The sequence below is a fragment of the Colletotrichum siamense genome, assembly GCF_013390195.1.
Source record: "Colletotrichum siamense strain Cg363 chromosome Unknown KSG_Cg363_contig09, whole genome shotgun sequence".
Lineage (NCBI taxonomy): Eukaryota > Fungi > Ascomycota > Sordariomycetes > Glomerellales > Glomerellaceae > Colletotrichum > Colletotrichum siamense.
In genome coordinates, this window is record NW_023501022.1 from 849,060 (window position 1) to 865,262 (window position 16,203).

At 56.1% G+C, this 16,203-nt stretch overlaps 1 protein-coding gene across 1 annotated transcript; it reads left to right on the top strand.

Moving 5' to 3' along the window:
* Positions 1-5,057: 5,057 nt before the first annotated feature.
* On the top strand, positions 5,058-9,177 carry pom1 (DYRK-family kinase pom1; the record flags this gene model as incomplete). Its single annotated transcript, XM_036644845.1, has 2 exons — positions 5,058-8,021; positions 8,071-9,177. The coding sequence occupies 2 exons, from the start codon at positions 5,058-5,060 to the stop codon at positions 9,175-9,177; spliced, it is 4,071 nt and encodes a 1,356-aa protein (XP_036489271.1).
* Positions 9,178-16,203: the final 7,026 nt, after the last annotated feature.

Genomic DNA, 16,203 nt, shown 5'->3' on the forward strand with positions numbered 1-16,203 from the left:
TTGAGCAGATCTCCGCTGAAGATGGCCCTCCGTCTCAAATTACAGCGCCATTGCCATCCGAAGACACAAGACGATTGGCAGTCTTGCCTTTACGTGACGGAAATCGGCAGTTTCAGCCTCTGAGGCAACTGAAATACTTCGTCGTAGAGGTTGCAACCATTCCGTCTCTGTAAATCTTGGTTGTTCATAAGGTACTGTCAACTGATTAGATAATTCCGATGAATCGACAAAAGCCCTTCGCTGTGAAATCGCGATATGACCTCCATAGCCAACACGGGGCGGGAAATTGCGCCTGCTCCTAGGCCGCTTCTCAAGTTGGCTAGTGTTTGCTTGGTAACACGTGCACTGGGGGTTGAAGGAATAAAGAAGCGCGGAGAATGCCTCTTTGACAGTCTGGCGTCTTCGACATGACAAGAGGAGGGCTTGAAAGGCACCACGGAAGAGGGCAAACGCCACGCTAGAAGAAAAAGGAGGCATCCGCCGACACCTGCTCGGGCCCCGTTATGGCCTTGCCCGGCCGCATGCCAGTCTAAGTCGATCGGGCCAAGGCTCATCGCTTCAACGAGGCGTACAGGAGTCTCCAGAGTTGCTCAAGGACAACGGCGTGCGGTCAGAGACGCCCCATCGCCTCATGGCGTGCGTGACACGGGAGTCAGCAACTGCTCGATGGGTTGAAGCTGCAGAAGCTGGGATCCTGCTGTAGCCCGCGCTCTCTGCTGGAATGGAGCCAGTTTGCTAATGTTTCCCCTGGCTAAAAAGGGAAGCAGATCGCTGCGGCCGGTGCTTCTGCATACTGGCAAGAAGTACCTCTTAACACTTTTGACATCGACCGTGACGGGTGATTGTCTAGACCAGACCGGACCGCAGACGGCTTCAGTCATACGAAGTCAAGCTTCGAGACAGCTCAGGTGAGGCAAGCAAGGCAAGTGACGGACATCGATCAAGATGTACATAATCGACAAGGACCTGAGGACGTTGAGAGCGCTGGGTGCCAACCAGCTTTGAGCGACCGAATGCGACGGCAACGCGTCGCCATGTAGATCTCGAATTTGATGGTTCGCATTGAGTAACGGAGGGTTCGAAACGAAAGCCGACGGGCCCAGCGCAGCAAGATGTTGTAGGCAAGCGGTCAGGCACCCGATGATAGCATGACCCTGTTAAGAAAACATTGGGACACGGATAGCCAACTTCGTGTCTTATGATTGGCTACCCAAGACAGCAAAACAATATCCCACGAAATGATGGCCTGTATCAGGAGCCCAGCCGAAGTTGATGCAATTGGGCTGCTGTCCCTTTCATATCGACCTGACGGTTCAAATCCCACTCAACTCATCAGCGCGAGCCACTCTGTTTGAGTCTCTGGCAGCGGCGCATTCTGAGTCAACAGGCAAGTCTGATGACCGTCAAGAACGCGCCCGTCGACCAGGACATGCGCATGGCGCAGTCAAAGTCTCATGGAGGCCCGCAAAGCACGAAGGGCAGCTGCCAATGTCACCGCTTCGTCTCCGGTCGGGCTGCCAGGTCGGTCAGTGATGCCGAATGACAAGTGACAAGGACTGTCGACCATCGAAAGACAGACAGAGCCCCATTTTGCCCGACTGTCCAGCCGATCCCCGGCAGCCGAGAGTTGGGCAACGGTCAACCGTGTCAGCCGCTGCTGCAAGCCCACGTTGTCTCTTGTGCTTGGTGCTGAAGAAAAGGACAGCCACTTAGGCTACCGATATCGCCATGGGCATCAATCCTAGGGCTGACTTGCACCAGATATCCGGCCTGTTGTTTACGGTTGTCCCCGGAAACGAGGACGCGGTTACTGGCCGCTACTCGCGACCTGGCAGCGACTTGCATGACGGACGTCTGCACGGGGAATTGGTTTGCTGTGTGTAGCTATGTCCCATCCAATCCTCTTGGGGAGCCAGCCCAAGATGCAGATGGACCCATGCATCCCGTCCCATTGTGATCCCATCCCGGCAGGCGGCTTCCCCCAAATCCCCCATTCCCACTGGACAGATTGACATGTTGCTTTAGGCGTTGAGACAGTTGAGCGGTGCCCCCCATGCATGGGGTCCAGGGTCCTCTCTCTTGGTTGATGCGGCGACGACGAGGACAACAAGATGCCGCGGTGACGCAGGGACACACGTCGTCTTCGCAGACTCTTGTTGGTCTGGAGACTTTGGAAATGGAGCCTGAAGACTGGGACCTGGGCCCGTGGGAGCGGGCACACCAATAGCACTCGTCATCAGCGCGACTGGAAACGAGAGACGCGTCGAATGATGGCTCCGGACAGCGGAAGCTTTCAGTGCGGCCCCCTTTGGGACGAGTCTTGTAAACTCTGAAGTGCAAGTGCGGTGCAGAGACCCGGCGCAACCGCAGCGCAGCCGCGCCACTTGGTTACGCGCACACATGGGATGCTGCAGCAACCCGAAACTCGAACTGGCTACTTGGAAGCTGGACGAGTCGTGCAATTGCGAAGTAGGTAGTAGTGTCGCGGCGGTGGATCATGGAATTGAAGTGAGGTGGTACGGGTGAGCGTTGCCGACGGCTCATCTCGAACGCGATGCCATGCGATGCGAGTTGATGCGGCTCCCCGAGCGCCTCATTCGTAGGGGAGAAGTGTATATCGCAATTCATCTCGCTGCGATTGAACAGCGGGGTCTTCATCAGACGCTACGAGCGCGAGCCATTGAAGAAAATGACAAAAAGCCAAATCTGTGGTTGCTTGTGTCGACGGCTAATGGCAAGAGGGTTGGGTTGACCTTGGGCAAGCGGAGCGGAAATGATTGTTTGTCTCTATGGAGAAATTCAAGATCCCTGGTCGTTTTGTTTTTGGAGTCTTGAACCCCTCTCTCAACTCTTAAGTCCCTAACGGCGGGAGGGAATCAAAGCGATTTGACGGCGCCCGCCAGAGAACTTTTCTCCCTTCCCCTCTTGAATGATCAGTCGGTGCGATGGGATGGATCACATTTGATGGGCGTGGTGAGATGGGACGAGATTGATGGAGCGAGGTAGGGAAGGATGGATTGAATTTGATACCCGCCCGCTCCATAAGATTTGCCTCATTTTGGGAGGTTATTTAGCGGCCAGGGAAACAAAAATCACTACGAGAGGGGACGAGAGGGGGGCAGCAGCACGCTATTTGGCGGGTTCCATCTTCCATTTGCTCACACCGCCCAAGCTGCGATTTCCATGAGGTAGGTGCCACCTGGGAACCCGTAGGTTGGTGGGAAGGAAGTTGAAGTCGGTAAGGCACCGTGGGCACCTGCGGAGTCCCTTTTTCTGCTAGCGCAGACCAGAGAAGGAGCAGCTCGTGCAAGGAACGAACGGGTATCCCTGTTGAACGGGAACCCGACCTCCCTTTCTCAAAATCAAAATGCGAGTTTTTGGACGGGGCCCAGCGAGTGAGCGGGCGGACGGCGGGCGGGCACTGGCACCGACCACCACCACTACGGGCACTGGGCAGTCCAGTCCAGTGTCCACCCACCCTCACCACCGCTATTTCGTCGCGCTACTGCCATCATCACCCGCCGCCGCCTTTTTTTTTTTTCTATTTTGCAGCGAGTTTTTCCTAGGTCCCCCCCAAATCCCGTCCCTTTCCCCGCCCATTTCAATGTTTCCCCCCCCCCCGGTGCACTGCAGTGCGTTCGCCCACCAAGCCCGGCCTCCATGTCTCTGGCCTGCAGCTGCAGCGTGTAGCGTGCTCAAGGGACCTGACCTTGTCTTCCTCCCGCCGTGTAGTTTACCACTCTAAATGAGAGGAGAGATACTTGCCGGTTAAATCATCCTAAGGCATGTAGGTTTGCTTCGGCCTCGTACCTTACTTTCCGGGCCTTAGGTAGATCCTCACAACAGAGTCAGGGACCTGGCCTCCATCGCCTGGGCCAGCCTGCAGTCTGAGGGAATGATTGGAAGAGTGGATGTATGGCCTCTGTCCTCCTCCCCTCTGTGTTTGTAGACAGTTCAATCCGGTCACCTCGTCTTCGACGGCACTGGAGAGCAACAAAAGGCAAAGCAAAAAGAGGTCAGGGAGACAGACGTACGTAGTAGGTACCTGCGCCTGCACTTCAGTTAGATACCACGCTGCACCTGCACCGCTTTCTCGCTCCCGGCATCCATCCATCCAACTTGCACCAGTCCAGTCTCTTCCTCCACCCGCACTCACTGCACGCTTCTGATTCGCATCTAAGCACCTCTAGACGGGGGTGAGGAACCGAGAAAGAGGCTCCAGTGTGCTCCTGTGCTCCAGTGCTCCAGTCCAGCGCTCCACCACCCTGGTCGTGACCACTGACCTGCCTGCCACTGACAAGCGGCGACGGGCCCTTCTTTTTCGACAAAAACAACCACCAGACCAGTCCACTCCAGGACCAGTCCCGACCAGACCAGTCGTCGTCGTCTCGTCTCGTCTCCTCCAGGACTGCACCGGTTCACACTCCAACCTCACTCCAACCTGCCCCCGACGGCTTGGTGGTAATCCCGACCGCGCACGCCTGCCTCTACTTTCCACAACACCTCGTCGACTTCGAAATCTTCAATCCCGTCTGTTTTCCCCGTCGACGAATCGCCGCCACACCCCATCGACCGTACCGCCCTGCCCTCTGTTGTTCCCCGGAATGAGGTAGCATCATCAATGCTCTCAGCTCCCTGACCGGACTGAGGTTGCCCGCTCGCGAAATCGCACCGCGCCCTCGACTCAACATTCGCCGACTTCCTAATCTCGCCACATCTCGCCTCGTCGGCTTCTCTACTCACGCCTTCACGTCCAACGCTCGCATGACCTGCGCGCTGGCCGTTGCACCGAGTACACATGATAAGGGAGCATAGAGTACCTGCTGGCCCGCGACCGGCGAACCAGTCCCCGACAAGACTGTATGGAATGCCCTCATCTTTCGTTTCCCGCTCTTTTTTTCAACCCCGTCCCGCCCCCCTTACCCGCTCTTTGTTGCTGCTGTGCCCTGCATCCCTGAAGAAACCAGTGTGCTAATCCGCCAAAAACTTGCAGTAATAGGGGCATCCCGGACTCGAGAATCACCTCTCCCTCAAAGGGCTCGCTCGCAGACGGTCCAATGCTCAGTGCATCTTCGGCCAACAACCACTCTCTGTTTTCATTCGGCCGGAATGGCGCCGCGAATGAAGTAGGAGAGTCGACTAATTCTTTCGACTTTCTGCCCTCGGTCAGCTTCGACGACCTCCAAAGCAGCCTTGAGTCCGCATCCCACGATTTCAAATTGACCCAGTTCCCGTCCCCGACCGGTCAAGGCAGCATTCTAGAGACTCAGGGCATGACCGACAAAATGGGCGGGGGTTCCAATACGACCCAGAACGGCGGAGCCGCGCGTGCTGGTGGTATTCCTCAGACCGCGACCCGCCCTGGTAGATCTGGTTCTATTCTGAGGAGACCTAGTACCTCCAACAGACAGGCCAGCATTTCATCCATCGCCTCAGGACCATCGTCCGGCACTGATTCTGCGACTGGGTCTTCAGCCGCGAGACCCCGACGTCAGAGTCATTATCCTCCAGTATCAAACACCAACATCACCAACATTGCGAAGCCTCCCAGGAAATCCATCGGTCCGGGTCCCATTGAGACGGACTTCGGCAGTCGCACCGCGCAAAGGAGTAGGAGACCGAGCATCATAGGCAACGCTGGTGGTGGACCCGATTCCACTCGGACCTCGATCGATGGCAGCTCCGGCGCTGGTTTTGAGACTCCGCGAAACCTCACGAACAGAGCGACCAAAGCTAAATCGATGCACCAAGCACTACCCCGGACAAGCACCACAAATCTCTCGACCCCCGACAGCAGTCGTCTGTCCACGATATCTCCTCGATCACCTCGAGGTGGAAGTAAGGGAAATACTGGCGGCGCTGGCGGTTCTGCCCATTCGCAGTCGAGAAGACAGTCAGTCATGCCTGGAGGAGGGTCTCACGCATCGCATGCAAGCGGTCTCGGTGCCAGGACCATCAGTCCGACCGACACGCGACGAATGAAGCGCATGTCCATGCACCACGTCCCGAGTCTCACCCAGCTGGCCAACGCGCCGCCTCCCCCGCCGCTCGAGCACCGAGAACACTCCAGATCCCCATCGATGATACCCCGAAAGGCATCTGCCACGCCATCATCATCTCGAACGACTCCCGACATGCACAGAAAATCGTACAGTTCGGGCTTGTCCATCACCTCGACCAACAGCTTTAATACCATCAGAACCTCCACCGGCTCATCAATCCAGCCACGGGCACCTGCCGCGGGAAGTGCGTCGCGTCTGCCAGCCCCCAAGCAATTTACCCCACATAACCACAACTCCCATTCCGCTGATGACGAGGAGGACGTTCCGCCCGTGCCTGCTATTCCGAAAGCGTACGAATCACCACAGCAGTCAGCCACAGAAGGATCGTTTTTGGACAAGCGGAAAGCCAATCTTGCTGCGGATGCTAGCAGCATCAATAGTAACTCCACTGGCAGTTTCTCCATCCCATCGCTCCCTGAACCCGCTGTCAAGCTGGTACGAAAGCCCAGCACCCGGAAGTCGACGAATGCAGCAGCCCTGGACGCCGAAAAGAAAGGCAACCCGTCTCAATCGAGAAAGAACCCTCCTCCTCCTGTGCGGCTGCCCCCAATTACTGTTGGGCCGCTGAACCCATCCACGACCGCCAAGATCGCAGCGTTGGGTCAAAATGGTCCCGACAGGAACTTAAGCCCGCCACCGTCGCGTATTACCGCGAAGACGCCCACCACCCCCATGACCGCGTCTAAGAGCTCCTTCTTCTCCAGGAACCGACAAGACGATAAGTCGGACTTTAGCCTGCGAAGCAGCAGTACTGTCCACCACGCACGTCTCGACAGTGCATCTGGCGCTGATGGTACAAGCTCATCCGAGTCATTCGAGGCCTTGTCCAGAAAGCCAACCAACAAGCCCAGCGTGTCCCCGTTCTTGTCTTCTTCAGTACCCAAGGGAGGCCCCGATCCTGCTTTCCTGAAGAGGTCCAAGACCGGCGGCGACTTGAGCAACATCACTGGGCCTCTTGACGTGAAGCCCATTCAAAAGCCATCTGGCCCGCGTGCTCCCCGCCCCTCCAAGGCAATCTCGCCAACTCCGCCAGCGTCCGATCCAGAGGAGCCCCCTACGCCATCATCAATGAGCTCGCTGCGTAGAAAGCTGAGCTTGTCGTGGAAGCGTGGAAAGAACGACTCAAAATCTGCACAGGACAAGACCTTGGAGCGCAGCCTTAGTAAGGAACAGATGCCTCCGCCACGCTTGCCCATCTCCGCCACGGTCTCGAACCTCAGTTCGGCAAAGAACAGCCCAAGCCCGTCTGTCAAGGTTAACACATCTTACTTGGATTCAAGAAGGAGGAAGAGCTCAGCGGCAAGCTTGGGCCACGATAGGACTAAGAGTGAGAATTGGACCTCGGCTTCCGTTCCTAAGGCTCACCCCGAATCATCTCACCCTCATAACCCTTCTGTCATGCAAAAGATTCTTCGCCCGAAGGCGTCAGCGACGGCGATTCGCCACCAGGACCCGTGGACCGCAGATCTCGACAAGGACGATCTCGTTGCCGAGGAGGAGATGAAGAAGATGGGCGCAAGAAGAAAGGAGACCGAGATCGCGGCTCGAACTCTTGACGCCCTGAGGAAACGCGCAACGCCAAAGGAGCGAGTCGGTGCCCAGGAAGCCATCCGGATCGCGATGCTCAACATTTACGAGCGCGGCGAAATCGTTGATTACAACGACATTTACTTTTGCGGAACGCAGAACGCTCGCAAGGTGGTTGGTGATCTCCAGTCGGACGCGCCCAACTTCGGCTACGACGACGAGCGTGGAGACTACACCATCGTGCCTGGCGACCACCTCGCCTACCGCTATGAGATTATCGATGTGCTTGGAAAGGGAAGTTTTGGCCAGGTCGTCCGGTGCATTGATCACAAGACAGGCGTGCTTGTTGCCGTCAAGATCATTCGCAACAAGAAGAGATTCCACCAGCAAGCTCTTGTCGAAGTCAACATCCTGCAAAAGCTTCGCGAATGGGTAAGGTTCAAAAAATTACACACAGTTTCTCAAGCTAACAATAGAACAGGATCCTAAGAACAGGCACAGCATGGTCAACTTCACCCACAGCTTCTACTTCAGAGGACATCTCTGCATATCTACCGAGCTTCTGGATATGAACCTTTACGAGTTCATTAAGGCGAATGCGTTCCGCGGATTTTCTTTGAAGCTCATTCGCAGGTTCACCAAGCAGATGCTCAGCTCACTGAACCTTCTCAAGCAGCACAAGGTCATTCACTGCGATCTCAAGCCAGAAAACATTCTGTTGCGTCATCCCCTGCACTCAGAGATCAAGGTCATCGATTTTGGTTCCAGCTGTTTCGAGAACGAGAAGGTGTACACCTACATTCAGTCGCGTTTCTACCGATCCCCCGAGGTCATCTTGGGAATGACATATGGCATGCCCATCGACATGTGGAGTTTGGGATGTATCCTGGCCGAGCTGTACACCGGAGTGCCCATTTTCCCTGGTGAGAATGAGCAGGAACAGCTCGCTTGTATCATGGAGGTGTTTGGTCCGCCAGAGAAGCACCTGATTGAGAAGAGCACGCGCAAGAAGCTGTTTTTCGATTCCATGGGCAAGCCACGTCTCACGGTGTCCTCCAAGGGACGAAGACGTCGTCCTTCTTCCAAGACCCTCCAGCAGGTTCTTAAGTGTGACGACGAGGCATTCCTCGACTTCCTCGCAAGATGTCTACGATGGGATCCGGACAGACGTCTGAAGCCGGAGGAGGCCATTCACCACGAGTTCATCAGTGGCAAGAAGATGAGCGCCCCTCTCCCGCGCATCCCCACGACCCGCGAGGCGTCTCCGGCGAAGCGTCACACTACGGCTGCGGCACCGCGCCCACTCCCCGAACCCCCCGCCGCAGGTTTCAAGAGCAACCCTGGATCGAGACACGTTAGCGGGGCAAGCCCTCACAAGCCCGTCTCGGGGCCGCCGACCTCGCGCAGACCCTCGGTCGCAACCGCCGGAACCGTCCATGTTGCCACGGCCAAGCGCACCAGCACGGGGACAGGCGGTATCACCGTCGGAACCAGCAACCTCCCTCGCGCGGCGATGAGGAGTGTGAGCGCCAAACAGGACCTTGCATCTGCCGGAGCGACCGCGGCCATGAGTCGGCGACAAGTGTAGGGGAGGCATGCAGGCCGGCCAGGATTGGCAAGATAGAAAGAGCCAGACGGATCACGCATTTACAGGCGAGGTGGTTTACGAATCATTGGGTAGTTGATTGCTTTTGTTTTTTATTCCCTCCTAACGCTACATCCCTAACGGGCAGTGAACATGTTCCTGCGCCATGACCACGTTTGAATGGAGTGACGGAATACCCAGCACGAAGAGTCACAGCCGGCAGGAAAGGAGTCAAATTTGGGGCATGGCGGGGCAGTTTTCTTCATGATGAGCGAGCAGTCCGGGTGGTGGTTGTGGTGGGTGTCATGTCGGATCGGATGACCAACACACAGACACACCCTTGTTCTTTTTTGTTACTCAAAACCGCATTTTCTTTTCTTATCGTAACCTTCTTCTACCCTAGCTATATACAGACAGACACGAGTCTAAAGCCCCCTTCCCGCGGACAACCACCAGCAGAGAAGGGGCTCCATGTACGTTTGGTGAATGGGATGGAGGAGCGAGAACTCGTTAAAGGACGGGAGTGTCCGAAGAGGCACGGGCCGCTGTTTGCCCGTCCGTCATTTTTGCAAGGATAAAACGAGAACGAAGGCAAGAGATGTGTATATTAATAATGACGAATGGCCTTGGAATGAGTGAAATGCAGACCGGACTGGGGCAGGTGTGTTTGTGTGTGTTGCGGTTCATGTGTGACTCTAGGCATTGGTGAGGGACGACCGAAGATGTCGCTGCTGCCGGCTGCTACATCGCAATCACGGTAGATGTGAAGCAGTAGGACGGGGGTCAAGCAGGAGAAGGCACTTGCGTCCACACATGTCTAAGGCGAAGAAGGGTCAACAAAGTTTGCGATACTCTGCGGGTTGGCTGTGTTCTCTCTCCTTCCACTTCATCTAGAACCTCCTGAACTCTGTTGCCTGCGATATTTTGAGGTCGAGACACGGGCTGGAGGCGAAAACGTTGAAGGCAAGGCAGACGATGAATCGTTATTAGAAGGCGGGACGCCGACATGGTAAGAAGTATGCCTTTGGGGCCGCAAGAATGCCCATCTTTTGAGATGTTGTGATGGTGTGCCTGCTGAGAGAGATCATGAGGTTTGTCGTTTCTGGCCCCCGTTCCTTCCCAGGCAACGAGTGCGATCTCGAGAAAGGGTATGTATGGTATGTGGCGAGAAGCCAACAGGAAAGGAAAGGCAAAGGGGAAGGATTCCAAGACGAGGCCGGCTACGAACGGTTGGTTCTGTTTCGTTCGAGGCCTCCCTTTAGAACAGGCCACGCCCCCCCTTCTTCCTCCCCTGGTCAGCATTTGGGGGCCGAAGAACGAAGATGAGCTGTCACCTTTTCTTTTTTGCTTTCGAGGGTCGCTCTCTACGTACCGTACCGTTCCTGTGAAGGGGGTGGTTGTGGTGATGTGATGGGAGGTTTGAGGGTACACGTCCCAGATGGTGGAAAGGGTGGTGATACAATGGGCTGGTGGTGAGCCTTGTAGGGCTGGGGAGGAGGGTGTGTGTCTGGTCACCTCAGGGAGAATGAAAGGTGACACGAACGAAGCGCGACCGAGTCGCCGGGGTCACGGCAGATGGGCCTTCAAGTGCCGAGATTCGTCCCCCCCTTTTCTTGTTTGTTTGGTTGTATCTCTCGGTGTCCGTTTGGAGCCTTTCTACGAGGAGCTCGGGTCCGGGCGATACAGGCGGAAGCGATGGGATGAACCCTTGTACCCGGACGGACGGTTCTGTCAATGGGGCGAGCTGGGACTTCGATGAATGAAGATTTTTTTTTCTCTGCCGTTTTTGCTTTTGGGGTTTCCTCATCTGGACGAAGACGATGAGGCTGAAAGCTGGGAAAGGCCTCCGGTGACGATCCTCACCGAGAGAAGAATGACGGTGTCTACATTTAGCAGGACGAAAAGCAAAAAAGAGGGCATCACGAAAAAGCTTCCGGGCCACGGGCCACCGGGGCCGGGGTCATCCGTAGGCCTCCGGAGGAAAACTCCGTCCCGGAGGAGAAAAGATGCGGGGAGAGGATCCGTAGAGCTAGAAATAGAAAAAAGAAGCTATCGTGAAAGAACGGACCACCACCAGAAAAACAGGGTCTTTGTTCCCTGAAACATCGCGCTACCCCTTCCCTCCCTCCCCTGCCCTTGTTCGACCGTTTGCCGTGAGAAACGCGCTATCGCGGGTCATGACACAATCCCCTGTCCTATTTTTCTCGTCAAGTGGGAAATAAAGTGTCGATCACAGTGAAAGCTGAATGAGCAAAGCGCCCCCCTTGGAAGGTGGAGTGAGTCCACGCGCTTGTTGGTATGCATACCTGATGGATATTTTGACGGGATAATCAGTAAACACTAAATCAGAGTTCTGGCCTTGCATTGAGACTTGAGGACATGGGAGGAAGAAATTCGGAATGTGAAACGCTGTCACAAGCCGTGGCGACGGCCTTCCTGACGGATTATGTGACGTTCGGGGCGACCAGGTTCTTCGGTAGCACCGGGAAGGATGCGAGGGACGTTTCCCACGGCGGCAAGGCGGCTGTTGTCAGACGCTCCCAAGGTGTGCGCGTGCAAAGGTGGACAGGCCGAAGTGCGAAATATGCCTTGTAGGATTCAACGTCTGCCGAGGTGGTTGTTCATCGTCCCTGTGCCTTCTGGCGCGATGGATCCGCGCGGATGTCATGATCTGCACGTAGGGCGAAAGGCTTGACAGCTTTTCGACTCAGAACAAAAAAGATCGGCCAAGGAGGGCCAGCGGCTGTTCTCTGAAACAGGGTCTCTCGATCGAAGGGGGTCACCATACCCAGTGGTAAGGTTCGTAAGGCCGCTTGATAGACGCCGAGCGGGCCTTTTGACATGCAGGTTCGCCAGAGCTGAAGACATGGTCTGGGTCGGTCAAGGACTCAAGGGTCAAAAAGACCAGTCGAGACCACGTTGAGCCTCAGATTTGCCACCGGCATGCCGTGTTTCAGAAGAACGTTGAAGACGAACAAGTCAGGTATGCTCCGCTGCGGGTGCCTGGTCTGCAACGATCATACGAACTTCACTGGTAGAACGAGAGGCGCGGGAGGGGCGCGCCCCCGGATGGCTCCCCTCACACGCCGTAGTCGTGGGAATGCGGCCGCGGGAGGAGGCCAACGGCGGAGCTGAAGCATGGGGGGTCGAGGAGAAGACAATTTGCGGCGCGGTTCGGGGAGTTTTCTTCTCCCTTCATGACGAGGGGGCCTGTTCAGGTTGGACAGGACATTTGTGGATGCAGAGGTCGCACGGTCAGCATGGAAGGAAGCAGAGTCAAGTCGAGGGAACCGTTGAACGGCAGCATCGGCCGAGTACGGATTTGGAAGCGGGGCGTGGCTGGGGAGCCTGGGCCAAGCCTTGACTGTGGTTCAGCACCTGTAGACACTAGCCGCAATAGGCGTCAAGTTTCAACAACAGCGGGCGGCTCTGGGATGCGATCAAGGTACCAGGGACTTGGGAGATAGGGCAGGGGAGGGGTGAAGCTCTCTTACCTCTGAAATCACGGTGTAGGGTATGACGCGGGATTGGAGAGATGACGGAGGCTGCTCCGTAGCTTGCGAGAGCGGCTATCACGGCCGGGATTCTCGTTGAAAGCGTAGTTTGGTAAAGGCATCTAATGACGGCGATGACGGACGCGATGGGCAAGTGACGGGGCAACTCGTAAGATGAAGACGTAGACTGCATAGTCTGTTTGCTGTGGATGGTGCGCGGAGGGACTTCTGCCCGACAAACCAGGCATCCGAGGACGCGAATGTCTCATTGAGCTTCGCGATAAGAGCAATGGGAAGCAATGACGCTGGCAGTCGGAAGTCGAGTGCAGCATAGCATAGCGGTATGGCGGCAGTTGCATACGTAGTGTAGGAAGTGTGGAAATGTCGAGCAGCAGGCCCACCCAAGACCGACGGCGACTCCGGCCAAGACATGGTGAGCAAGTCGGGGTGACGGCGTTGAGCGGTGGATAAAAGTGGACCTAGGACTCTTGATCCCACCGTGATGGGAGAAGGCCCTGGCCGCACTGCTGGCCCCAGGATCCGTGATGTGGTTCAGTCCCCGTGGCTTGCTGACTCCCGAGGCTGTGCTGGAGCTAACAAGACAGGGGCCTGGCCATCATCCACTGCAATCGACGGCCAGTTTCGACGGGAGAAGGTGAGATGGAGGAATTCGTCCAGTAGTAATTCGAGAAAGTCGCTGTGCTTCGCTCGTTATCCAATCGCTTGCGCTCCCTGTGAGACAGCAGACCCTTGCTCCCAGCGACAATCCCCCGCAAAGTGATGTATGTTGGAATGAACGAGGCTGATTGAGTCCCTTTTGCAGCGACTAGAGCAGGATGGAGTCAATGATTGTGCATACGAATGATTCGATTCTTGGTTTCGAGTGTGTGACTGCGTATCCGTAGCTCGGCGGTTCAGGTCTTGCGTCCTGCAGGTAGTTGACGACAGTCGAGACAAGCGTCATGCAGGTCCGGACTTGGAGGAGGTTGACATTGGCTGTGTTTCTGTCTTCTGCGTGTGTGGAGGATGGTGTATAGCACCCATGATAAAGCTTCTGGGATAGTTCCGCGATTGGATGCTGCAATAGGCGCAGAAGAGGGCGAGATGGGAAACGGAAAAATGGTCATCTTGGCCTTGTCCACACTCTGCGGGTTTCTTGACGCAACGCCCGCCTGCCCATACGGTTCCGCAGACGGGATGGGGCCGGTGGACAGTCGGAGCCATGGGTACGGGGGACACGTGCGAGTATCGGACCGTTGTAGTCGGACACCGAGTGCCGCGCAACCATTGGCGGTTGCAACACACTGGATTGTCCGTTGGATGCGCGGCAGTTGACGCCTATGGTCATTTTGCCCGGATTGTGACTCTTTTCCGGGCGTTGTTGTGTCTTGGACGACGTTTGGCCTCGGTGAGTGCAGGCCGCAAAAAGCGTAGTGGTGTACTGCTAGTTCTGAGGGTTGGGGTTACATCGAACACCCAACGTCTGCCGCGTCGTATCTCGGTACCTGTTGGTCCTTGATGCGATCTCTGTAACGCAGGACTCGATGCAGGTCTTGAATCGGGCCCGTTGCCCAAAGATGGCGAACGGTGAACGGTGGAGGTCTTGCGCTGGCCTTGCAGCAAGCAGACAAGTGCCGCGAATTGAGTTGAGGGTACTGTGAAGCAGGCTGTGTTGCGCTGGTTCGTTTGTCTGTTGGCTCCGTCCCACCCGGCCGACGGCACCGATCCCTAAGCATGTACGTCCGTGGAGCGGTTGAATTGCCCAAGACGAACGGCTGAAAAGTCGGCAGGACTTGGAAAGCAGTTCATCGGAACTTCTGTTTGCTTGGTTTAAGCGGACCGGACCCGGAGACGATGAAGGTCAACGTCTGCATTGGCGAGGGACAGCCACGATTCGTCGACCACTAGTCCGAGTCCAAAGGTAGTGTGCAACAGGGGTGAGCTTGACTGTGTGGGCATCAAGGGTCGAGGTTTCAACGAGGTTGGGGTAGGAATTCGTAGTGCGCTGTCGTAGATGGGGGTCGGAAGAAGGCTTGGATTGGGTTGTGACGCATTTTTTCCGGTATCCCAATCGACAAGCCCCCCGACCTACTGCACAAAGGCGACGACGTTGAAATCCTTGGAGAGCCATCCGTGACTGCCATCCGCTCCAGCGGTCTGTCACCTGAACTTCTGGCGGGCGGTGGAGACGACACGTGAGGGCCATGCCTGCGAGATTGACCAGTTACATGCCTTGGCAGGGCGCAAGCTTTCGTAATCAGGAAAGAAGCAACATCCAAACTTGCCCTTTTTGATCAAGCTGCATGGTTGTTCGCCCAGGCATCCCAGGCAGCACACCCTCCCGCGCTCTTTCCCAGCAGCGAGAGACAAAGAGAGAGAAAAAGTTCGTCAGGGCAAGAGCCAGACAGAGCAGGAACACATCATATCCATCGTACCTTCTCAGTTGCGTTTTCGTGCCTTCCCAGAACCTTTTGCTGGGGCCAGGGGTGCTCCATGTCGTGCCCAGGCCCATCCCATTCCATCCAATCCCGCAAGTGAGAGTGGATGTCACTTGCACCTCTCTCCAACCTACCCGTCGGCTTTCGCTTTGTGCTTCGTACAATGCTCTCAAAGTTGGCTATGTGCACCTTATCCTACCTACTCCATCGCACATTGCCTAAAGTCGCTTCACGCTAGCCAATGCTGCATCTCTGTTGCTGGTACTTTGGCGCTTGACAACCACTTACACCCCCGGTTCGATGCCATTCGGGGACGCTGACTTGCGTCTTGGTGCCTGCTCCAACCGGCAGCCCTCTCATGAGAATCACCAGTTATCTGTCTTTGGGTTCCCTCAATCTATCGCGCGTTCTTGGCATGTGCTTGTGACGCCTACCTCCTCCAACCACTTACACAGCAAGCAACATTCGGTGAATTGGTGCAGAGCAATATCGGTGGTGCGGCCCATTCTCTCACTTGCGAACCTTCTCACCATCCGTACCTGAACGGGGCTCTCAACGAATACCGAAGTCCTGGGCTTGGAGGGAAGGGCCTGTCGATCAAGGTCTCAAACGTGCATTTGCATCGGTCGAATGAAAGCCGACGTCGTCCTCGAGACCTGCATTGGCCGATTTACGGGGACCTTCGGAGACCGTTGCAACCAAGACATGGTAGGCATTCCATGCCAATTCCCCTGTGCGGGCCCGGGAATACTGACAACTTCGACAGCCCGCACAAAAGAGCTCGGAGCAGATTACAACTCATCTGTCAAATGAAAAAAATGGCCCGTTGTCTCCCCCCGACTGCCCGGGCCCGCCGCCCCTAGCATCGCATCGCATCCCGTCGCATCTCAGTCGTCTTACATCTCCAGGGGCCCTTCGACCCGAAAAAAGGCTGTTTCTTACTCTCTCCAGATGCCCGGGTCTCATCTCGATATGGCCTCCAATGACGACATGTTGCTAAGCGCGTTTGATCTGACCATCCTCCCGACAATTGGGAAGAGCATGGAATATTCGTCTGCAGAAGCTCCCGGCTGTTCATCAGCACCAGCACCGATCGG